Source organism: Narcine bancroftii, chromosome 3 (genome assembly GCF_036971445.1).
Source record: "Narcine bancroftii isolate sNarBan1 chromosome 3, sNarBan1.hap1, whole genome shotgun sequence".
Classification (NCBI taxonomy): domain Eukaryota; kingdom Metazoa; phylum Chordata; class Chondrichthyes; order Torpediniformes; family Narcinidae; genus Narcine; species Narcine bancroftii.
Genome location: NC_091471.1, coordinates 34,882,309 through 34,907,612, shown reverse-complemented (window position 1 = coordinate 34,907,612; position 25,304 = coordinate 34,882,309). Strand labels below are relative to the sequence as shown.

At 39.2% G+C, this 25,304-nt stretch overlaps 1 protein-coding gene and 1 long non-coding RNA gene across 6 annotated transcripts in view; one reads left to right on the top strand and one right to left on the bottom strand.

Moving 5' to 3' along the window:
* Nucleotides 1-25,304, bottom strand: part of nsd2 (nuclear receptor binding SET domain protein 2) — a 138,017-nt gene that overhangs the window by 35,469 nt on the left and 77,244 nt on the right. For all 4 annotated transcript variants that reach the window (XM_069923768.1, XM_069923767.1, XM_069923766.1 and 1 more), the window contains 2 exons: nucleotides 18,225-18,381; nucleotides 17,466-17,671 (listed from right to left, as the gene is read on the bottom strand). In XM_069923768.1, the coding sequence (XP_069779869.1) occupies nucleotides 17,466-17,671; nucleotides 18,225-18,381 (363 nt within the window). The remainder of the gene's footprint in view (nucleotides 1-17,465; nucleotides 17,672-18,224; nucleotides 18,382-25,304) is intronic.
* Nucleotides 1-25,304, top strand: part of LOC138757064 (uncharacterized) — a 134,405-nt gene that overhangs the window by 56,016 nt on the left and 53,085 nt on the right. The window contains exons 4-5 of one of the 2 annotated variants that reach the window (XR_011353320.1): nucleotides 8,479-8,605; nucleotides 15,465-16,582. This is a non-coding gene — a long non-coding RNA (uncharacterized lncRNA). Of the gene's footprint in view, nucleotides 1-8,478; nucleotides 8,606-15,464; nucleotides 16,583-25,304 lie in introns of those variants that run through there. The other variant, XR_011353321.1, reaches the window with a different exon arrangement.

Here is a 25,304-nt window from a genome sequence, read left to right as displayed (position 1 = left end):
TTGCTGAAGAAATGGTATAGGAATACTCAAGATTTCTCAAGCAGAGCATTCAAATTGTTTAATCTGGCTTGGCAGTGATGAATCCAGAAACAAAGCAGGAAGTGGAAATTAGCAAACTGTAAGTAAACTGACAAAATAGCAGAAACGAAGCTGTGCAATAAATGATGTCAAAGTTAGAAGTGTTAAAAGAACAAAATTAAACGTGCTATATTAAAAGTATTTGGAACAATAAACAACAGTAGAGAAACTGGCCCTCAGCCCACATCGGTGTTAGGGTTACCTAAAATAAGAAAAAATGTTTATGCTGTTAGGTTTTAAGAATGCCGAGGATCAGTTGTTCCTGACGTTTAACTTTGCCCTGACAATGGATGAGGGCAAGGGCAGACTTGTCACTGGAGGAACAATTAGCTACAGGAAGTTCAAGTCTGGACCCACAGAACATGGGTATTTGGCAAAGCGGTCACCCAATCCTCCTTTGGTCTTTCCAAAGTCAACAGTCAACTCCATCTCTCATTATTGGCTTACTCGCTCAAGCCTGGATCAACCTGGTGAACCTCCTCTGCACTGCCTCCAAAGCCAGTAGATCTTTAGTCAAGTAAGGAAACCAGTGCTGTACACAGTATTCCCAAGTGCAGCATAACCAGTACCCTGTAAATATGCAACAGAACCCCTCTGTTCTTAAAGTCAATCCTTCCAATGATGGCCAACATTCCACTTGTCTTCTTGATTACCTGTTGAACCTGCAAACCACCTTATATTGCAACACAAGCATGGAGAGTAATCCTGAGATTATTCACACAGCCTTGGGAGTGAAATAGCCATCCTGAGCCATTAGTTGCATGCCACATTTTTAAAAAATTCTGATCCTCATTCCACGCCGACCCGTCAGTCCTGCCAGAGTGCGGCCCAATGCAAACTTGAGAAACACTTGGGTGGCACATGGATTTAAGCAGTCAGGCAAAGTGGTGGGGGCAAGGATGTTGGCTTCCTCTAAGAGACATTTGGATAACTATATGGATAGTAGGTGATTGGTGGGTTATGGGTTTAATGCAGACAAGTGGAACTAAAGCAAGAGGAGATCATGTTTGGTACAAAGAAGCTGGTCCTGTGGGTCTGTTCTGTGCTGCAGGGCTCAATTTAGGAGTAACCATATCAGGTGTTCATGATGCAGGGATGTGATTTGAAACTTAGCGATCCTTCTGATTGCTTGCCCCAACCCATTCAATGCTCACCCCATTTTTCATGGCTAATACTAGCTTTTTGTTTAAAAAGCATATTAGGTGCAAAAATCTCATGCTTATTTACAATTTTTCCATGGTGTCCCTGTTCTCCATTTACATAATGGCTCCCAGCTCTGTCTCAGTTGGTGCAACTCTGGTCTTTATGGGATAATTCTGCATTCCACCATATGCAGCTGTGGAGATCCTAGGGTCTAGCCATCCTAAAACTTAAGCTGTCTACTTCCCTTTCCTCCATCCAATTGCAATTTAAAAATTGGTTTGATATCTCCAAATAGTTTTGCACCAAATTAGTTTTAATGTGGCTCCTGTGAAGCGTACGGGAATGTTTATGCTTTGTTAAAATTGATGCTGCTCTTTTACTCTCCTTCTGGCACATCATGAAATGATGGAAGCTATATCTATAGTCAATAATGCTATCAAGTGACAATCACTCACCAACACCCAGCCTAGGTTCTACCTAACCACTTGGCTCCATGGTTGTGGCTTGTTGCAAATGTGGTCCATAGTGCTGAATTCCAGAGGGGAGGTATTCCAGAGGTGAAATGGAAGTGGAAGTGACTGTCCTTGACATCACGGTGGCATTTGACCGACTGGCTTCAAGGTGTCCTAGTAAAACGGGTCACTGGATATCAATCACCCAAATGCCAAGACATCACTGCAAAAACTCCTCAAGCCAGTAGTCCAGGCCCATCCATTGCCAATTGCTTCAATAAGGTTTGAAGTGGGGATATTTGCTGGTGATTGCACAATAATAATTTCCATTCATAACTCAATAGATAAAATAGTCTACTTCACAAAATTGCCAGGCAATGACGACATCTCCAACAACAAATCTAACCATGACATCAAAAGGATTTATGATTAGCAAATACCCACCATCGATACTCTGAGTTTCACCTGTGAATAGTATGCAGAATTTTGAAATTCCCAGCTCATAACTTGCCTTTTGCCACCGCAAAACATTTCCTTCATCAAAACAACAAGTCAGGAATGTGAAGTAATAAACCCCAGTTTTCTGAATGAGTGCAGCTATAACAATTCTCAAAATTAGATACATTCCACAACAAAGCAATTAACTCACCATTTCATTCAGTCTCCTATTTCTAAACACATTTTTGAGATTACTATCTTGAGGTTCTGTGGGTTGAATTTGGAATATCAACAGCATGGAAATGGAAATGTCAAGGTTTGGCAGACAGATGAGAAATAAGAGAGGCCAGAAATGATGGAAGGAAAATGCCAGAGGATGAAACACAAAATAATGTGTTAAGATGTTGAAACAATTTCTTCTTAAATATGTTCAAGTATGATTAGCACAGCAGTTAACACAATGATAATTACAGCTCCAACTTAATACAGCACTATTTATAAGGAGTTTCTATGTTCTCCCCATGACCTGCATAGGTTTTCCCCAAGTTGTCTGTATTCTACATCCTCTGCTGTAGATTAATTAGGTGGGATGGGTCTTAATAGATGGAATCTGCTTCTACATTACATAAAATGCAGATTATTACAGATCAATACAGGCCCTATAGCCCACGATGATGTGTCAACCTAGATAAATATACTCAACAAACTAATCTTTCCTGACCTAACTTTCTATCTAGCATGTGGCACAGGCAGCAATCCTGAGATTCCCATCTTTAAGGTCCTGCTTTTTAGCTTCCCTCCTACCTCCCTATATTCCCCCTTCAGGACCTCATCCCCTACAGACCTCATCCTCTGTACCATTAGTACCAATGTGGACCACAACATATGGCTGCTCACCCTTGTGCTTGAGAATGCTACAGCTCAATCCAAGGTGACCCTGAACTTGGGAGACAACATCCCACTGGAGAGTCTCGATCTTGTGCACAGAACCACGTGTCTGTTCCCCTAACAATTGAATTCTCAATCACAATAGTTTTCTTTTCTCCCTTCCCCACTGAACTGAAGGGTTAGACTGTGCGAGAGACCTGACACTACCATTTGTCCCAGGTAGATCACTCCCCCCCTCCCCAACTACAGTATCCAAAACAGTATACTTCTTGTTGAGGGGATTGGCCACAGGAGTGCTCTGTGCTAAATTTCTATTCCCCTTCCCTCTCCTAACAGTCACCTAGCTACCTGCCTCTTGCTTGCAACTGTCTCCTTTTTACTCTATCATCCTTCTTCCTCCCAAATGATTCGGAGTTCATCCAGTTTCAGTTCTCTAACATGGTCTAACAGCTGCAGCTGGATGCACCTCCTGCAAGGGGGAAGAGGATGAAAGGGGGACAAGTGAGAGAGAGAGAGAGAGAGAGAGAGAGAGAGAGAGAGAGAGAGAGAGAGAGAGAGAGAGAGAGAGATCGAGATCAATACCCTTAAAAAGGCACCAACAGATAGTTTTTATTTTCTCAATACAACACTGAGTAAATGTGGTATTATTTTGAGTCATATTGCTTGTTTGAAATAGTAAATTGTGGCTTATTGAGCCCTCTCAAAAAATTCAATCACAGTAGCCTTCTCGTTCAGGTGCCCTGCCATTTCACATGGGTGACCATGTTTCTCCACCCACCACGATCTCTGACCCTCCGAATTGTAGTTGTTGCGTCCCGTTTCTAACCATGATGTTAATCCATCTATCATTTTCTGTCTGCCTCTGCTTCTTTATCCTTCCAGCTTTCTAGTTGTAACTAAATGTTCTAATGCATCTCTTCATGTATCAAAAGAATATTGATTGCTGTTTTCTGATTCTTTTAAGTAATGTACATTTTGTTTTTTCTTTGTAGAACTTTTAGTTTGTTATCATCTCTGTATATGATATGCATAACATTCTTCTGAGAAACCCATCTCTGCTGCATTGATTCTTTTTCTCATTACATTTGTGATGGTCTATGATCTGCAGCTATATATATCAATATAGGAAGAATGTAGCAGCTGAGTTTGAAGCTGGATGTCAATTGCATTTTTCTTGTTTGTTAGGATGTTTCTCATTTCTATAATCTGTTCTTGCCATTGCTATTATGTCTATTTCGCAATTACCATCAGATGTTACCCAAGATCCAAGGTACTTGAAGTTGTGAACTTACTTCAGGATTTCATTTTCCAATACAATTCTACAATTTGGAATATCAGGCTTATTTGCCATTACCATTACTTCAGTTTTCTTTTTGTTTAAAGTTAGGCCAAGTCTTTCACTCTAATGTTGATGATAGATATTAATTTCTAGACATTTACTTCACTGTTTGCTATCAGTACTGTATCACCTACATAGCAGAGGTTGATGATATTGTGTCCTCCTATACTTATTCCAATAGGTCTGTATGTATAGGAAGAACACTGTATAGGAAGAACAGATCTGGCCTATACTGCTGTAGTGTTCTATGCTCTAATTAATGAACACAACCCTGTCTGATTCCTTGCTTTATTGGGTGATATTCACCAATCTCATTGTCTATCCTTATGGCTGCACTTTGTTGCCAGTGGAGATTCCCGATTGTTCTCAGATCTTTTCTGTTGATATTAATATCTTTAAGCATTTTCATGATGACTGTGTCAAAGCCTTCTGTGTAGTCACTGAAACAGAAGTATAGGTCTTGTTGTACTGATCTTTTGATAATATTCCTGAGAATATGTGGTGTTTGATGTTCCCTTGCCTTCAATAAAGCCGCACTTTTCTTCTCTGATCTCTGGTTTAATTTTGTTTCTTATTCTGAGCAGGATGATTCTAAGTAGAGTTTTTTTGAGGTGGCTGATTAAACTAATCGTTCTATGTTGTCCATGCTCAGTTGCATCTGGTTTCTTTAGTGCCAGAGAATGTGAACAAGAATCACTAGTCAAGAATTATTCCTAAAGCAACATTACTAAAGTGGATTATTCTTGCACTGCTATCTTTCGCTAGTCTTATGGGTTTCTGTGCACAAACTAAATTGCCACATTTCATTCATTACAAAGACTACATTTTGTTAACTGAAAAAGATTTTGGGGTATCCTGAAAGGCATGATTACAAGTTCTTAGAAAAATTACTAGTCAGCATTTTTATACAGTATTAATATTATGATAGATTTTAGGCAAAATATTTAAAGGTACTGAATATACAAAATTCCTTCAGCTCCAAATGTTGAGATTATGACTGCTTTGGAAAGCTACTCATTCTGTGATGACCCCTCAGCCCAGGAAAACATCCTTACTGCATTCAGCTTGTCACTCTGTGAGAATTTTGTGATCATTATTGCACTTGTTTTTCTAAACCTTAAACAATACAAGGGCCGCCTCCTCCATCTCTCCTCATTCATATCAGCTATCCCTGGTGTTTCTTCACTCCACTCCTTCCACAGCAAATCCCTTGACAGTAAGAACACATTCTTTAGCGCACAATGTTGTACCAACATGTGTAAACCTACTCTGCAACCTTCCTTCCTGACCTCACACCTACAACCCTCTACTTTTCTTATATCTATGTGCCTCTTCAAGAGTCATTTAAATCAGCCATTCTCAACTTTATGGCTATGGCCCCCTTAGGACTCTACTCAAACTTTATGGGCCCTTTCCCCGAGAAGCAGATATTTAGTTTGATTCTTCTCTACCACTGTTTGACTACACAAAAAAAGTCATACATAATATTTTATGATTTCAGTCCGTGGCCCCCTGAGGGGGAACTGTATGGTCCCCATTGAGAATGGCTGGTTTAAATGTCCCAACTGTACCATTCTGCACAACTACGACCAGTCCAGGCACCCACTACTCTCTGTGTAAAGTTATTACCTCTGACATCGCCCCTAAACTTACCTCCAGTCACTTTGAATAGATGTTAGCTAACATTTGTTTTTGTTAGCTTGGTAAAAAGATTCTGGCTGTCCAACCTATCTATGGCTCTTATAATCTTATGTATACCTCTATCACGTCTCCTCTCATTCTTCAGCATTCCAAAGAGAAAAGCTCTAGCTGCGTCAATGATAACATCCTGGTAAATCTCCTCTGTGCCCCCTTGAAAGCTTCCACATTCTTCCTTTCATGAGATGACCAGAACAGAATGCAATATTCCATGTGGTGTAACCAATTTTGTAGAGAAGAGTAACATTGCTCACATTACTCAGGGTAATATTTAAGTCCCTTTAAAAAGCAGCAACTAATTTGTCATTATTGACATGAGCCTGTATCTCTTGGTTTGTACACCTCTCTCCACCCCCCATAAGATATTCTGACTACCATCTTCTCATCCATCAACTCAGCTGGTCTATATCCCTTTGAAGCACATATACATAATCTTCCTCACAATTACCAGAAGACATTTGTACAAAGTGAAGGAAGGGAAGTTTAGAGGAGACATCAGGAGCAAGTCTTTTAAACAGATTTGTGGGTGCCTGGAATGCCTTGCCAAGTGGTGGAGCCTGAAGCATTAGGGGCATTTAAGGGACTCTTAGACAGGATGAAAAAAAAAAGATAGAGGGTTACAAGATAGAAAGGGTTTTTATTTTGGTAGGAATATATATAGGTCAGCACAACATTGAGAGCCATTGCTGTAGTTTTCTAGTGCCTATACTGCTGTAGTGTTCTATGCTCTAATTAATGAAGTTCTGAATTATTAGCAAAATTGGAAACATCCAGTTAAATAGTGGATAGAGATTAATAAAAATGGCAATGCTGCCTGAGCTGTTGAAATGGCACCCGTCATTTGTGCAGACCCGCAATGACACAACGCTCCTGCGGAGTCCAACCCCCCACTCTGACATCCGTCAGCTCCGTTCAGGCTTTAAATGGCCTGTATTGGGGCCTAAGGTAGTTTTATTTAAAATCCCACAACCTGAAGGGGGGGGGGGGTTCTGGATCCAAGATGGTGGCATCTATGATCTGCAGAAGCCACAAGATTTTCCAAACTCCAGGGAAGCGGAGGACTGGCACAGGGCACCAGAACATGGGCAGACCATGAGAAGAAGCAGAGGAGATGACCCATAGGGCAGTGACCATGGTGGCAGATCAGTGAGGGGTTCTGCAGCTGAAGGAACCACACAGGAGGCAGGCTGTTGTGATTTCCACCACATTGAAAACCGCTGGTGATTGGCTCAAAACTAGCTGAAGGGGTACCAGGTTTTGGAACAGAGATGCAAGGGGGTGCAGAAGGCACTGTAGGGTTCCTACTTGTATCAGAGGTTTGGAACTGGAGCCTGGGTTGCCAATAGTTTAGACTGTGGCTGCGGAGGCTATGGGAGTGCTGGGGCGAATCCAGGGTGACTCGCCGGAGGATGGGGGAAAGAAATCTCGTTTACTCCTCTGACTGCAAGAGGTGCTTCAGGAAATTTCTGCTGATGGCGTATCTATCTGCCTTATAGCAGATAAAAGACAAACACTGATCTATATTTACCTACACCTGCCCACTTATGTGCCATCATCAGAGTGGTCTGAGGCAGAGAGGTAAGGCTTAAGCAAGAACAGGCAACAGGCAAGGGTTATAGTGGGTGAGTATATTGTGTTAATAGATTAGGTATTATGACTGTAGGGTTAGTGCTCAGTATTGAATGTCAAATGTGGGGTCCCTGGGAGACTCCGAGCCTCCCTGAAGCCCTCCTGAAGCAACCTACTAGATGCATTCTTCAAGAAATCTTGTAGATTAGACAAACATATTCTTCCTTTCACTGGTCCAAAATAACTGCTTAATTCCACACGGCTTTCTGTAATTTCACCCTAAATTGTAGCTCATATTTTTCTCTACAACTCATGTTAGGTTAACAGGTCAGTATTTTACCTCCTCCTTTAGAAGAGCCATTTGCTGTCATCCAATCCCCAGGAACAATTCTGTGATCTACAGAATTTTGGATGATAATCAGAGCATCCATTGTCTCAACAATTTCTTTCAAAATTTTGGGATGCAAATCTTTTGGTCTTGGGTTTTAAAATATTTACAACGTGGGAGAAGCCAATCCCAGCCATTTAAACCTCTGCCACCCAATTACACCCAAATTAACCTACAAACCCATACATTTTGGAGGGTGGGAGGAAACTGGAGTACCCGGAGGAAAACCACGCAGACATGGTGAGAATCTACAACCTCCTTACAGTGTCAGATTCAAACCGGGTCTCTGGTTCTATAATAGCTATGTGCTAATTGCGGCACCCTCAGCAGATTTCATACTTACCATTACTCTGGTACTTTTATTTAAAATAAAACTAATATTTTCTGGGTGTCGTGGGCATGCAAAGTATTTAGACGCTTTTTGGTTGAGCTCTCCATGAAGACACTCTAGACTTGAAAATCAAGATTTTATTTATCAAAAATAGATAAAACTTGTATGAAGAAGCCAAGCAAGCCGAGAACAAAGATTGAAGAAGCTTCAAGTCAAATGGGAACATCAGGTGAAAGTCTGAAAGGGAGTGGTGCAAAATGGCACAGGACCGACAGAACCAGGTAAAGGTGGGGAGTCAGGTCAAGAATGGAGTATGATTCTGGAAAAAATTGAGAATTGAAAAAAATTCAGGTATTCTGTGGTACTGAAGATTTTTTAGGATGGAAATTAGCCAAAGTTCTTTGACAATCCTAAAAAGGTTATGGACTTTGCTCAGTCTCTACCAATCATGCAGTTTCAGGAACGATGTAGTCCTTCAAGGTCTCCAAAGAGAGTAGAGATGTAAGGTGGGATCCAGATTTTTAAAAGAAATGGAAGCAATGGTGACCGAAGTGGTAACATTGATTTAAAAAAATAAATCTTTTATCTTTTTTTTGAGAAGAGTTTAAATAATGATGATAGTTTAATGGAATGGGAGTTGGGAGAGGGAACTGGGTGGGCACTAGTTTCCAGAAGTCATCAGCTACCTGTGAGTTATCTCACACCCAATATTTTGGGGGAGTTACCGCTTTGGGCGGTTTAAACAGGAGGAGGTAGTTGTGACCTCCGACCTGTTTTTTTTTTCTTTTTAATTTTTGGGTTAAGAAGTGAAGGTTTTTTTTATTATTATTTTTTTTTAAACTCTTTGTTTTCTGATTGTAATTGAGAGGGAATTAGGAGGTTTTTTTTCTCTCCTTATTTTTCTCTTTTTTTGGGGGGTTTTTTTTCTTTCTTTTTTAAGAGGATGATGTCACAGAAGATAATAAGTCAAAAATTGAGGATGTTGAATTAGATGAAGAGGAAAATGAGGGGAAAGGTGATAAGAAGAAAAAGAAGAAAATTAAGTACAAATACATTGAGGGAGAAGAGTTTAATAAAATTAAGTTAATTTCGATAGAGAATTTTGAAGATGATATAAATGAAGAATATGGAGAATTTTATAAGAGTTTGAACTTTTTTCTTTTTTTAATATAAGGGGAGGGGAAGGGAATAAAAAGTTTATCTGATTGTTTTTCTAAGGGATGTTTTTGTTCTCTCGATGAATTATAAAGGAAACTTGGTATTAATGGAAATTCTGTATTTATGTATTATTGATATATGATTTTAATATTTGAACTTAGTTTTAAAGTGGATTTCATTTGTTAAATACATGTATTATGTTTGATTTAAATATATGTTTAAGGGTATTATTTTAGTATTGATATTTTTTTGTTGTTAGTCATTTTTTTTGTTGTTTAAGTTTTATCCTTTTTTTGTAAGTGGGGTTTTTTCTATTTTATTTACAACATTGTTAATTCTTCATTCTTTATTTTGGGGGGGGGAGGGTTGGACTAATTTTAAATTAGATGATTAATGTTGTGTTATAATTAATGGGGGGGTTAATTTGTGTAGTTTAAGGATGTAGTATTCTAATTTTTATTATCTTATTTTTTATTATTTCTTTAAATGTAATTTTTATTTTATTCATGTCATAAAATTTTAAATAAAGTTTAAAAAAAAAATGAAAATAATAAATTGTTGAAGACCTGATAGAGAGAATGGGTCAAGCAGAGCGAATTGACGAAAATTCATGAAAAACTTGAAATTTGGGGAAAAAAGCCAAAGGATGGAAGTCGGATAAACAAGGATTGCTTGACAAAAATGACCATTTGGAGAATTTTAGTCACAGAACAATGTCCGAATCATTGGACTAAAGGAAGGAATCAAGGGAAGAGACCCGGTGAACTTTTTTCAAAAATGGATCCCACAAGTGTTGAGAGAAGACAAATTTAGAGAAAAACTGCTTGGCGAGAGAGCTCACTGAACACTCAGACCCAGAACAGCTGGCAACCAGAGACCAGATGGAGTCCTGGTGAGACTTTTAAGGTACTGAGAACAGGAGATAATTCTGGGAGCAGCATATGATTACTCTAAGCAGAATAATGGCCTGCCCAAGGTTGATCATGAAAAGGTACTTTAGCCAGACTTTGATTAAACAAAGAAAAAAAATTGAAGATGGGAAAAGACTATTTTGTGCTTAAAAACTTGAAATACTCAAATGATATATCCTGCAACTTTGAGGGTCGAAGTAGCAGAAGGAAATTAGTGATTATAAGACCAAGAATGAAGTGGACGACTTTCTGTGAAGTTTGTAAAAAGAGATTAAAGTTGCTGAGGGAAAAGATGGTGAAAATATTTATAGTGGGACTAAGTAAAAGCAGTAAAACTTTTGCTTAACCGTCTGAAATTTATTGTTTAAAAGTAAAGTGTGTAGAAATGCTCTTGGAGAGCTCAGTAAAAGTCTAGGAAAAGTGGTAGCAGGATGGAGACTCCGATCTAAGGGGGAGAATGGCGCCTGGAAAGGAGTAGCAAATAAAGATGGCTCTAAAAGGAGGGGTTCTTCTTCCTTGAGAGCTTCCGCAGGCTTTTCTCACGGGCTTTCGGAGCTCTATGTATACTTCATTGTCAAGGTTGAAACATTGTGTTTTTCTTAAAGGGGAAGAATCATTTTATTGTTTAAGAGTCAGAGATTTTACTAAAAAATATTAGTTTTAATGTTAATGGAATTAAAGGGATGGTGAAGATAAAACATGTCTTGGCATACCTAAAAAAAATCTTACCAAATTGGAACATGCAAAATTAAAAGGAGGATGGGAGGGGCAAATAATATAGTCGTCATTTGGGCCAAAAGCAAGAGGTGTAGCGATTTTAATGATGAAGTCTTTATGAAGGATATCTTTTTAAAAACTGCAGGAGAAAAATCAAAATATATTGATTGGAAGAGATTTCACTTTTTGTTTTGATCTAATATTGGACAAATCTGTGAGAACAATAACAAGGACAAAAGCTGTAAAAACATTATCATTTATGAAGGATTTAAATTTAATTGATATATGGAGGTGGCTCAACCCCTTAGAAAGAGACTCATCATTCTACTCAAGGGTAAATGATTCACATACAAGGATTGACCTACAGATAGTCCCCGACTTATGACCATAAAGGGGACTGAAGGATTGGTGGTAACTCAGGTTGGTTATAAGCCAGGGAACGGGGACCTCGGGCTGCCGCCGGGAGTGGCATATGGTACTTTTAATACAAAATAGGTACTTGTACAGTAGTTTTAATAGATTTTAAAAAAATGGTCATTTGTGCAGGTGGACACAACTCGTGTAGATCGGAAGTTGAGGACTTACCTATATTTTTAATGTTTGCCCAGTTAAAAGTAGAGTGGTAAAAGCAGAGTATTTGGCAAGACTTATCAGACCACATTAACTATTATGATAATGGAAAAGTAAGAAGGTATACATAGATGCTACATTGTTAAAGGGGAAGAATTTTTGTGTATCTATTAAGAGACAGACAAATATTTTGTGAAAACAATCCTCCTTCCACTGACAACAGCTTTCTAATATGGGATACGCTTAAAGCTTATTTGAAGGGACAAATGATCTCTTAATACTAAAAATATTGAGAGAATATGCAAGATTTAGAAAATCTAAAGAAGGATATAACAAAATTGGAAAAGAATACCAGATATTAGGAACACAAGAAAAATAGAATGAGAACACAAAAATTTACAATATAATCCACTACAAACATATAGAATGGAAAAAAGTCATTAAAAATTAAACAAAAATATTATGAACAAGGAGAACCGATACACAAAATGTTATCTTGGCAGGTAAAAGCAGGAATCATCCAGAATGATAAATGCAATAGAAACAGAATCTGATACTATAACATATAACAATTACAGTACAGAAACAGGACATCTTGGCCCCTCTAGTCCGCATCGAAGTGAACTCCACTAGTCCCACCTATCTGCTCCCTGCCCATAACCCTCCAATCCCCTCACATTCATGCACTCACCCAACCTTCTCTTAAATGACAAAACTGACCCTGCTGCAACCACCTCTTCTGAAAGGTCATTCCACTTAGCCACCATTCTCTGAGTGAAGAAGCTTCCTCTCATGTTACTCCTAAACTTTTGCCCCCTAGCCCTCAAATTATAACCCCTTGTTCCAATCTCATCTACCCTCAAGGGGAAGAACCTATTCACATCCACTCAGTCTATCCCCCTCATAACTTTAAATATCTCTATCAAATCCCCTCTCAACCTTCTACGCTCCAATGAATAAAGACCCAGTCTACTCAATCTTTCATTGTATTCTAGATACTGCAATCCAGTCAACATTTTAGTAAATCTTCTCTGCACCCTCTCTTCCTTGTATCCTTTTTGCAATTTGAGGACCAGAACTGTAAATAATATTCCAAAATTGGCCTCACCAATGCCTTGAACAGTCTCAACATCACCTCCCAGATCCTATATTCTATGCTTTGATTTATAAAGGCCAGGAAATCAAAAGCCTTCTTCACCACATCTACATGAGAATCTACTTTCATGGAACCATGATCCATTATTCCAAGATCTCTCTATTCCTCTGCATTCATCAACGCCCTCCCCTTTTATTCTTCCCAAAATGATGCACTTCATACTTATTTACATTAAACTCCATTTGTCACCTTTCAGCCCACTCTTCTAAGCCGTCCAAATCCTTCTGCAGTCCTTGAAAACCATCCTCACTATCCACAACTCCCCCTATTTTTGTATTGTCTGCATATTTACTCACTCAATTTACCACCACATCATCCAAATCATTAATGTAAATGACAAACACCGATCTCTGAGGCACACCGCTCGTCACTGGCCTCCACCCTGACAGACAGTTATCCACCATGACTCTCTGGTGCCTACCTTCAAGCCACCATTAAACCCATCTGAATATCTCAACATTAATCTCTAGCACCTGAACTTTCCTCACCAATCTTCCACATGGAACCTCATCGAAGGCTTTTCTGAAATCCAGATAGACTACATGTACTGCTCTACCCTCATCAACCTTCCTAGTCACATCTTCAAAAAATTCAAGATTTGTCAAACATGACCTTCCCCTCACAAACCCATGTTGGGTGTCCCTGATCAGTTCTTGTCCCTCTAGATACTTACATATGTTTTCTCTGAGAATACTTTCCATTAGTTTACCAACCACCGATGTCAAACTGACTGGCCGATAATTGCTGGGCCTACATCTGGAGCCATTTTTGAACAGAGGGACCACGTTAGCAACACACCAATCCCGCGGCACCACTCCTACCTCCCCGACTTCTCTCAAGGTCCTTGGGAAAATCCTGTCAAGATCCAGGGACTTATTCACCTTTATATACCTCAAAAGTTCCAACACACCCGCTTTCCTAATCCCTTGGTTTTCCATAATTACCCCTTTGCCTCATTTATCCTACACAATTCCACATCCTTCTCCCTAGTGAACACCAACGAGAAGAACTCCTACGATATCTTCCCCATCACATTCGGCTCTGCACACATCTGTGCACTCTGATTCTCTAATGAATCAAGTCTATCCTTTACTCTCCTTTTGCTATTCACATATTTTAAAAAACCCTTCGGATTTACTTCCCTGTTTGCTATAGCCACCTCATACCTTCTTTTTGCTATCCTAATTTTCTTCTTAAGCTTCTTTTTACAATCCACATATTTTCCAAGCATCTTGTCCATACCTTGCTTCCTGTATTTAACGTAGGCCTCCCCTTTATTGCGAATCAACTTCCTAATCTCCCTTGCAAACCACGGATCTCTTGAACTTTTGGCCCTGCCTTTTATCCACTAATCAAAAAGAAATAATATATTTAGACAAGACTATAGGAAACTATACAAATCAAAATTAGTGGGAGATGAAAATGCGAGGGAAGAATTTTTTCTTAAACAAATACTGAACTTCCTAAACTAGAAAAGAAAGAAAAATATGACTTAGATGCACCTTTTACAAGGGGAAAAAAAGAGAAAGCTCTGGACACTTTACAAGGAAATAAGTCCCAGGGGAAGACGGGTTCCCTCTCGAGTTCTATAGGCAGTTCAAAGATTTGTTGATGCCTCTTTTGATGGCTATGTTAGACTCGGCAGTGGAGACCCAAACCCTCCCAGAAACCTTTTCAACTGCTATAATTACCGTTCTACCCATTAAAAACCTCATCTTACAGACCAATATCATTTTTGAATGCAGACTATAAAATTCTAGCAAAGGCACGAGCCAACACACTGGGTGTGTATTTACTAAAATTAATACATCCAGATCAGGTGGGATTTATTAAAGGAAGTCATTCTTCAAATAGTTCAGGTAGATAATTCAATATAACACATATGACAAAATCAAAGTTGAATCCAAACGTAACTATTTCTTTTGATGCAGAAAGACTAGAATGGTCTTTCTTACATGAGACATTGGAAACATTTGGTGCAAGCAGAAAATTTATAAATTGGCTAAAAACTATCATAAGTCACAAGCAAAAATTCGAATAAATAACCAGATGTCATCTATTTTTCCCTTGAATAGATCAAATAGACATGGGTATCCCCTATCACTAGCACTATTTATCCTAGCTTTTGAATCTCTGGTGGCGACTACAAGAAGAGATCCAGATATTAAGGGCTTCAAAGTTGGACAGGAAGACATAAAATTTGTACATTTACTGATGATGGATGTGCTATTATATATGTCTGACCCAGCTGAATCACTGATAAAAGATTACAAACATTATTAGAAAAATATGGAAGAATATCAGAATAAAATAAATATGGACAAAAGTGAGATGCCATGCAGAATTTTGATTATGAAAGATTCCAAAAAGGTAGTAGATTTAAATGGAAGAAAGTTTGAATTAAATACTTCAGAATAATGACAGATAATAATTTACATAATTTGTATAAGCTTACTTATACCCCTCTATTAGAAAAAAGAAAAATTTACAGAAATGGAAAGATCTGCCAATTACATTAACAGAAAGGGTAAATTGTATAAAATTGAAAGTAATGCCAAGACTACCGGACCTCTTTCAATCGTTGCCCATTATACTAACTAAACATTTCTTTACATTACACAATTGTAGAAGGCAATTCCTATGGAATAACAACGTACCAAGAATTACACTGGAAAAGTTAACATCGGACTATAAATTGGGAGATCTTAAGACGTATTATCTATCAGCACAAGCAAGATTTCTATCATCTTTCTTTGAAGAAAACAGTCCCCCTTCGTGGATTCAAATGAGACTGAATTCAATAAGAGGATAAGAGGAGACAATGAAGGGCTTTATTTATAAGTGGAAATGTTAAGTCAATAACAAAAAAAATTCTCTATGGCTACTCATAATTAGAATATGGTAAGAAATAAATGAAGGTATTGGGGAAAAAAGTAGGTATATCACAGAGGACACCATTGTGTAAAAATGAACAACTGGCTATGAATCCTGGTAAGAAAGTATTGAATTCATGGTATGACAAAGGAATAAGTTACATTGATGACTGTTATATGGAAGGATCTCATGGCTTTTGAATAATTAAGAAATAAGTATGGAGTAGCTACTGGGCTTTCTTTAGCTTTCTCCAGTTAAGATTATTCTCAAGAGAAAGGTGTGGAACAAACTTGGCCCCATCTGAAATTTGCAAGATGGAACAAATGATTTGGCTGTGGAACACACCTAAATTTATATCTAAAGTGTATTTTGCTCTCCAAAATGAAAGTGCTTAATCAGGTTTACAGAGGTCGAGAAAGAAATGGGAGTAGGATTTAGAAGTTCCAGTAATAGAAAGATGCTGGTCTAATTGGTGTTTGGATAGCATGGCATAAATTATAAATGCAAGCTACGGATTAGTACAGTATAATTTTCTACACCATTTATACCTCACACCACAGAAATTATGTAAATCAAAATCAGAAATATCAGAGATGTGTTTTAGATGTGGAATAGAAATAGGAACGTTTGTACATGCTACGTGGTCGTGTGTGAAGGTGAGACCTTTCTGGTAGGATATTACTGAAATACTAATAAGGATAACAGGGGTGGCCTTCGCAGATGACCTGGAACTTTATCTTTTGGGCAATTTTATTGAAATAAATAATAAACCAACTAAATTCCAAATTTTAATTTGTTAAAATAGCTTTAGTTGTAATTATTTGGAAATCAGACTTATCTCTATAGATAGCATGATGGAAGACAGAGATGAACAGTTGTACACCTATGGAAAAAAATTACAATCTAAAGAACAAATAATAAAAATAACGCAACCACATTTGGACTATATAGAGACCCAAATGTAATTTTAAAAAAAGGTGCTACTATTATAAAAATGTGACCTCCCCAATGAAAACTTTCTATTTTTAAAAAAAAACCCAATTGTAAGCTCTGACAGTATACGATTTATATTGTGAAGGGGGTGGGAGGGAAGGGGTTGCTGTGTTTTGTAAGAAAGAGAGGTGTGTGTGTGTGTGTATGTAAATTTATAATATATATATATAATTTTTTTTGATATGTACATTTATAGAAAAAAATAAAACTATTTCTTAATGGTCACTAAGACCCTTTTCTTCTAATAGTTTGTCTGTTTTTAAATGTATTTTTCTGTGAAGATGGACATAAAGGAGTCATGAGAAAATCTCCAACTTGTCTGTAAGGGACCCATATTTGCCTTTGCTGGTCTTTCTTGTATATCGATGGAAAAGAATTGCAAGAGGTTGTTTTTCACAAATCTACTTTTGTACCCCACTTTGCTTTTATTTAAAAAAAATTAAACTTGTTTGGTTCTCCTTTGCCAAATTCCAAAATGCTCTCAAGCCTCAAGACTACTTTTTCTGACAACTTTATAAGCCCCATTTTTTGATGTATTGTTACATTTAATTTTTTCTTGTTATGAAAAGGTAAAATATTTTATGTCTTAAAGGAATGCATATTTTGTCTGCAATTTATGCATTTTTTAATTGTCTGGCCAATACATGACAAGAATTAAATAATCAGTATCATCTACAAACTAAATGTTAAATGAAACCACTTGAATCTTAAAAGTTGAAACAATTTTTTGTTAAAAATAGTATTTTAAGTTGACAGTAGTACCTTTTCTAAAGACTATGCTGAGACTTTTAATTTTGTTGTCTTTGCTTCCCTTATCGCCTTCCATATAAGGAAATACACGTGCCTGGTGGGTCCAAAAGTAGTCATTTGATCCAAAGAAATGAACTGGAAATTCACCAATCTCATGATTCATGTTTTGAATATTTGTAGGAACGTTCCTTGGATGACATATCTCTGCGGGCCACCACCTGCATCAACAGAAAAGTAATATTTTGGCTATTGTAACAATTTATTTTGTTTAATGAGAGGCTAGTTAAATATTTCAATGACAGTAAAATATAATTGCCAATGCCAAATATTATGAATACTTAAAATCTGAAATAAAAGTGGAAAATAGTTGAATTGCTCTTTAGGTTGGGTATCACTTGGGTACAAAGCTCTTGGAAAGGAATAATAAATATTAATACCAGATTACAAAAAGTTGGAAGGATGGTTCAAACACAATTCTACTGGATTTTATGAAGAGCAAGTAATGATCATATTTTGCAACTCAAACGGTTGCCAAAAAATTCAACACTGAATTCTCTCAGCCAAAGTTAATGAAAGTAGATTTTCAAATTATGTATCTGAAAGAGATAATAGTTCATTTGCAAGTTCAAATGGATGCAATGCAGTGGAGAATCCTGACAATTAGACAATGGATTACAAATTGCTTTCCATCTGTCACACAAAGCAAAGTATTGTCATAATATGAAAATATACATTCATAATACAAAAATTCAGAAATAACATTTGACTGACCTGTAGCTACCCAGCTTTACCCAGATGATGTCTTTGTAGCGTGGTTTCTTGCCTGCCTTACAGTCATTGCAATACCAACTTCCCTCTGGGGTATCAATATTGAGACATTCTGGGTGAAATGCTGCAGGACAGGACTCGCAACATAAAAGGCTTCCCCCTGCAGAAAATAATTTGAAATTAACCTAAAATTGTATCCATCATAGAAGGTGTTTACCAAGGAACAAACCTTTGTTATTTTATAGCATCTCATAATTTATCTAAAATATTAATTGAAGCATTTCAGCTACAAATTATTTTGTTTAATCAGTTATTAATGGATAAGTATGGAAAATTTTAATCAGGCAAATAATTTAAAATTTTTCACTAAATATGCAAACTTATTGGAAATAAGGGCCCTGTTAACAGAAGACGTAAAAAAAAAAGTATTAATATTTAATTAAATACAAACTCAAAAGACGCTCCTACATGCTGCCCAGGTTTAGGCTTTTCTTGCAGAGGGAGATACAGATATGCCTATTGTGGCACAAGATGCAGCTGATGGCACTAAGATTTGAGAAAATTCTTGCAGGAAAGATGGGAAAGTGCCTGGAAAGCTGATGTGCTTAATAAGTATGTTGTTGTTGATGAGGATGTTTTCAAATGATGGATCAGCTTTTTTGGCATACATACATGCTGGAGCAGTTAACAAGATCAAGAATGATCCTACTATAAATTCAATTTGGTAAATCTGCCTTACTGCAATAACATTTCAACCCCTTATAGAACAACAATTCTGACACAAGATGACATACTTTCCTCATAAGACAACCCACGCATCCCAGTCCATCCTATCTGAATTGTTTTCAAAGCATTTACATTTATTCTTCAAGAGGACCATACTGAACACAATATTCCAGATATCATCTCACTACTTATATAATTGAACCATCTTTTTTTTTAAAAAAAATATTTTATTCAATTTTTTTTCCATAAATGTCATAATCAAGAATGAATATAATGCGTGTTCCAAAAAGAAAACAAATTAGAAATTACATCCATGATGGTATTTAACCCCCCTCCCTCAATATAACCAATATATAAAAAATAATATAGTTATATAAAATAGAAGAGAAAGAAAATGTTCAGGATTGCCCATCGGGATGTTGCCGGACACACATTAAAAAAAATTCAGTAGCATAATTCAGGAGATTTTTGCAGGTCTAGAGGCATAGGAAGAACAATTTTATAAATTTAAACCTAATATTTGGGTATACGGGTGCCAAATTTGCAAAAACATAGGATATTTATAAATGTAATTTTCCCCCCCCAAAGGATAACAACTTTGAATTTCTGCATTTCATCTTGCCATACCAAAACGTGAATCTGATTTCCAAGCAACTACAATACATTTCCTTGCCACCGCTAATGCAACTTTAACAAATTCCAATTGATATATTGATAATTTTAATTTAGGTGTCATTCCTTCAACATTTTCCAGTAGAAATAAATCTAGATTTTGAGGAAATACGACACCTATAACTAGTTTCAAAAAATTCCCCAAATCCATCCAAAAATGTCTCAACTTAGGACAAGACAAAGTTGAATGCAAAAAAGTTCATTCATCTTCACCACACCCAAAACATTGGTCTGATATATCGGATTTCAATCTATTCAATTTCTCTGGTGCAAATTATAACTGATATAGAAAATTTTATTTATTTCTTAATTACTAAAATGACATTAATGGTCCCCTTTTGTAACAACCTTCAACATTTATGATTTCCTTATGAAACCCAATATCCAAAAACTGATAATCTCTTGGATAGATCATTTTGAATCAAAGGCATTTTGGGCGATATGTGTCCTCTTACACCAATTTCCTCATTTATTTATTCCCAATATTAATCAAATGTTTCAACAATGGTGTTTCTTTATCAACAACCATCAATTTTGCATCCTATTTACATACAAATTCTTGTGCTTTTCTCTCACTTATTTTATTCAATTCTATTTTAACCCATCCCAGCTTTCAAATAAAAAAGTATCAAGTCTCATTTGTGCTGCTTAAAAAGAAATTAGGAAGCTGTAAGCCTCCCAATTCATATTTCCATTTTAACTTCTCTACAGAAAATTTTGACATTTTACCTTTCCAGAAGAATTTCCTTACATATTTATTCAATTATTGAAAAAAGTTATTAAAATAAGTAATGTTTGAAAAAGATAGTAATCTTGAGACTATATTCATCTAAATACAATTAACCATTCCCACTAAGGTTATTGGTAAATTAATCCATTTTTAAAAATCCTCCTAAATCTTTTTAAGTAATGGTAAGCAATTCTATTTATATAATTTTTCAGACTGTTATCTGTGTGAATGCCTAAATATTTACAGGTACACAACCCTTTATCCGGACATCTAAAAATTTGGAAAGCTCCAAATTCCGGCATTTTTTTTCCTGGTGCTGGTACAGCGGAGGGACCGAGACGGCGGCGCCACTCGGGTAGGCGAGGGACCGAGACGGCGGCGCCACTCGGGTAGGCGAGGGGGCGAGACGGCGGCGCCACTCGGGTAGGCGAGGGGGCGAGACGGCGGCGCCACTCGGGTAGGCGAGGGGGCGAGACGGCGGCGCCACTCGGGTAGGCGAGGGGGCGAGACGGCGGCGCCACTCGGGTAGGCGAGGGGGCGAGACGGCGGCGCCACTCGGGTAGGCGAGGGGGCGAGACGGCGGCGCCACTCGGGTAGGCGAGGGGGCGAGACGGCGGCGCCACTCGGGTAGGCGAGGGGGCGAGACGGCGGCGCCACTCGGGTAGGCGAGGGGGCGAGACGGCGGCGCCACTCGGGTAGGCGAGGGGGCGAGACGGCGGCGCCACTCGGGTAGGCGAGGGGGCGAGACGGCGGCGCCACTCGGGTAGGCGAGGGGGCGAGACGGCGGCGCCACTCGGGTAGGCGAGGGGGCGAGACGGCGGCGCCACTCGGGTAGGCGAGGGGGCGAGACGGCAGCGCCACTCGGGTAGGCGAGGGGGCGAGACGGCGGCGCCACTCGGGTAGGCGAGGGGGCGAGACGGCGGCGCCACTCGGGTAGGCGAGGGGGCGAGACGGCGGCGCCACTCGGGTAGGCGAGGGGGCGAGACGGCGGCGCCACTCGGGTAGGCGAGGGGGCGAGACGGCGGCGCCACTCGGGTAGGCGAGGGGGCGAGACGGCGGCGCCACTCGGGTAGGCGAGGGGGCGAGACGGCGGCGCCACTCGGGTAGGCGAGGGGGCGAGACGGCGGCGCCACTCGGGTAGGCGAGGGGGCGAGACGGCGGCGCCACTCGGGTAGGCGAGGGGGCGAGACGGCGGCGCCACTCGGGTAGGCGAGGGGGCGAGACGGCGGCGCCACTCGGGTAGGCGAGGGGGCGAGACGGCGGCGCCACTCGGGTCGGCGGTGGGGGGGGGAAGAGAGAGGCGGCCGCGCCACTCGGGCAGGCGAGGGGGGGCAGAGAGATGGCTGCGCCACTCGGGCGGGCGAGGGGGGGGGAAGAGAGACGACCTCGCCTCTCGGGCGGGCGAGGGGGGGGGAAGAGACGGCTGCGCCACTTGGGCGGGCGAGGGGGGAGAGAGACGGCCGCACCACTCGGGCGGGAGAGGGGGGGAGAGACACGGCTGCGCCACTCAGGCGGGCGAGGGGGAGAGACACGGCCGCGCCACTTGGGCGGGCAAAGGGGAGAGAGACGGCTGCGCCACTCGGGCGGGCGAGGAGGAGAGAGACAGCTGCGCCACTCGGGTGAGAGAGACACCAGCGTGACTGGAAGGGTGTGAATACGGAAGCACAATTCAGGTGGGCTTAAATCTGGAGCAGTTGGCTTTTGTTCTTAAATCTGGAAAAAATCTGAAATTCAGAACACTGACCCCCAAAAGTTCCGGATAAAGGATTGTGTACCTCTAATACCCTCTTTTTGCCATTTAAACTGGGTATCACTTTGACATTGGGTAAAATGACATAATTTCACTTTTATCCCAATTTATTTTATAACCCAAAACTATTCTGTATTCTGCCAATTTTCGTAAAGGTGTCTCAGGTTCAGTCAAGAATATTAAAACATCATATGCAAATTAATTTTATCATCTTCTTGGTCTACTGAAACGGTGCAGATATTTGTCCATTAGTCACTACTGTGACAGAGTATTTAGAGGTGGTTTATGAGGAATTGTTAGAACAGCTTGCACACACACATTTTAAAACAGAATATTTTCAGGACTTTTGCAGTTGGCAAAAAAGTATCAACAGCAGCTTGCCTGGGAGAACATGTGATCTTTGCAGGCAGAGAAGAGTTTTGCTCTCAGAGAGGGAGGGTGTGAAACAGAGAGGAGACAGAAATCCATTCCAGAGGGACAAGTTGGCAAACTTTGGAAGGCGGTCTGGTCAAAGGAGAAGACTGGTGGTGTGAAAGGTGACCTGAAAGAAAGAGGATCATCTGGAGAACCCTGAAGGGGCAAAGTTTCATCAGCAAGACTGATTAAGAAGGAATCAGTTGTGGATGTCCTGGAAAAGGAATCTCTCTCTGAAAACAAGCAAGAACCCTCCTGTGTCATAACCATTTGCCTGTTAAGCGCCAAAGACTGGTGAATTTTGTTAATGCTAACTTCTGTGCACAGTACAAGAATTGCCTGCAACCAGTGAGATTGGACTGTGATCCAAAGAACTTTTCTAATCTAATCTTAAATATACATTACACACACCTGCCCTTAATATTAGAGGGGGGGGGGGGGATTAGGTAGTTACGTAGGTTAAGTAATGTTAAAGTTTAATTGTTTTCTTGTTCAAATATAATTAAAAACTACTTTTGTTTAAGTAACCCTATGGTGCATATCTATTGCTGCTGGTTTTGGAGTCCTCTTGACTCCGTAATACTACTTTAGTTTTAGGATTATTATATAATGCCCTAATCCAGTTCACAAAGGTCAGTCCAAATCCAAACTTTTCCAGCACTTTAAACCAAAAAAAATACACTCCAGTCTATCAAATGCTTTTTCTCCAGAGCACCGTAACCCTCAATTCTCCTTTTTTTTTGCGCTAAGTGAATTATACTAAGTAATCTAGCTACATTTTCAGACCATATTTTTTTTAAAAAAAACCTAGCCATTATCTTTCTACCATTGTTATTCAATTCCTTTCACATGTGATTACTTACCTGCATGCTGCTTTTGTAAATCGTGCATTAAAATGTCTGCATTATTTCACCTTTTTGGCCAATGTTTTGCAAGACATTGTTACTCTTTTTAAAATCAAGCCAACTTTGCCCAAATAGTCCTTTACAACACTATCCAAAATTTTCCTGAATTCAGATGAAGGACATGTCGTCTCTGCTTTAACTTTTTTAAAATAGTGGAACAATGTTCCCTGAATCCTGGGAGATTTTGGAAAATTAAAACCCAAAATTTGGGAGCATTATGTGCAGTTCTGGTTGCCATGTTTCAGGAATAATGTAGTTAAGAAAGCACATGGAGAAGACCTTGCCTGGATTTTTGCATCTGAAATTCCTCATCTCAGATAATCTGACTTATTATGATCATCATTCATTTTCAAAAGCACTCTTCCTTTTTTTCCAACCTACCTGTCCTTCCCAAATATTTGGGCTCCATTCTATATCACTTCTGCAGCCATCACTTATGGCCATTAAATCATATTTATTCCTGGTTGCTGTCTCAGTTGATGCATTTTGTTTCAAATTCATTAAAATACCCTGCCTTTAGTTTTGACCTTTCATTATAGTTGGAATCTCAGACCTTAACTGCTGGTTTACTTTAAGACTGGTAAGCTATCCTTTCCTGTTTCTCTCTAGTCTCGCCTCTGCTCCAGTTTATCACATCTTGCCAATTTTTATCCCTTGCCCCCACTATTCAGTTTAAAATCCAATCTACTTCCCTCTTTAATCAGTTCATGAGAAGGCCAACCCAACACAGTTCAGATATCAACTGTTGGTTGCCACTTGATCTACCAGTGGTACTGGTGCTCTGCAGACCACACCAACTTTCACTTCACTGATCCTTGAGATATATACACACACATTAAAAAAAAATCTTTATTTGCCCCTGTACTCCAGTTTTACATTTGTAATCTAACAATGTACATGTGATTAAAATGCACATTCCAGATTTTATTCAAGGTTATTTATATCCATTTTGGGTTGACTATGTAGAAATGACACTACTTTTTATACATAGTTCCTTCATTTAGGGCATCATATTTGTGACATAGCAATGGTATGCATATTTAAGTAGTCACATTTAGTACTTTGTTGCATAACCTCATATGCAATGTCTGTGATTCATAAGACATCACAGGTGCTGAGTATCTTCTCTGGTAATGCTCTGCCAGGCTGCTACTGCAGCCTCTTCAGCTCCTGCTTGTTTTGGGGACTTGTCCCCTCAAGTTTTCTCTTCAGCATATTTAAGATTGGGATTAGATTGAGATCGGTTGACTGACTTGGCTATTCAAATATTTTCCACGTTTTAGCTTTGAAAAACTAGTTTGTGGTTTTTGCAGAACGTTTGAAATCATTATCTTGCTGTAGGATGAATTTGGAGGCATTTGCTCGAACTTGAAAAGACATGTTTCTATACACCTCAGAATTCATTTTGCTACTGCCATCAGTAGTTACATCACGACATGTACTTGCGGCAGCCATACATGCCCAGGCCACAACATCCCCATCACCATGTTTCACAGATGAAGTGGTATGCTTTGGATCTAGGTCAGTTCCTTTACACCTCCACACTTTGCTCTTGCCATCACTCCGATACAGGTTAATCTTGGTCTTAACTGTCCACAAGACTTTTTCCAGAATTTTACAGGGCTCTTATAAATACTTCTTGGCAAATTGTAATCTGGTCATCCTGTTTCTGTAGCTAACTCATGGTTTGTAGAGTAGCCTCTGTATTTCTGTTCATGAAAATCTTTTACAAACAGTCATTGACACATCTACCCGTATCTCCTGAAAAGTGTTTCTGATTTGTTGGATTTTTGATTTTGGGATTTTTCTTCATTCTGATGAGTATCGGTCATCAGCAGTGGAGGTCTTCCTTGACCAGCCAATTCCCTTTGTGATTACTGAGCTCA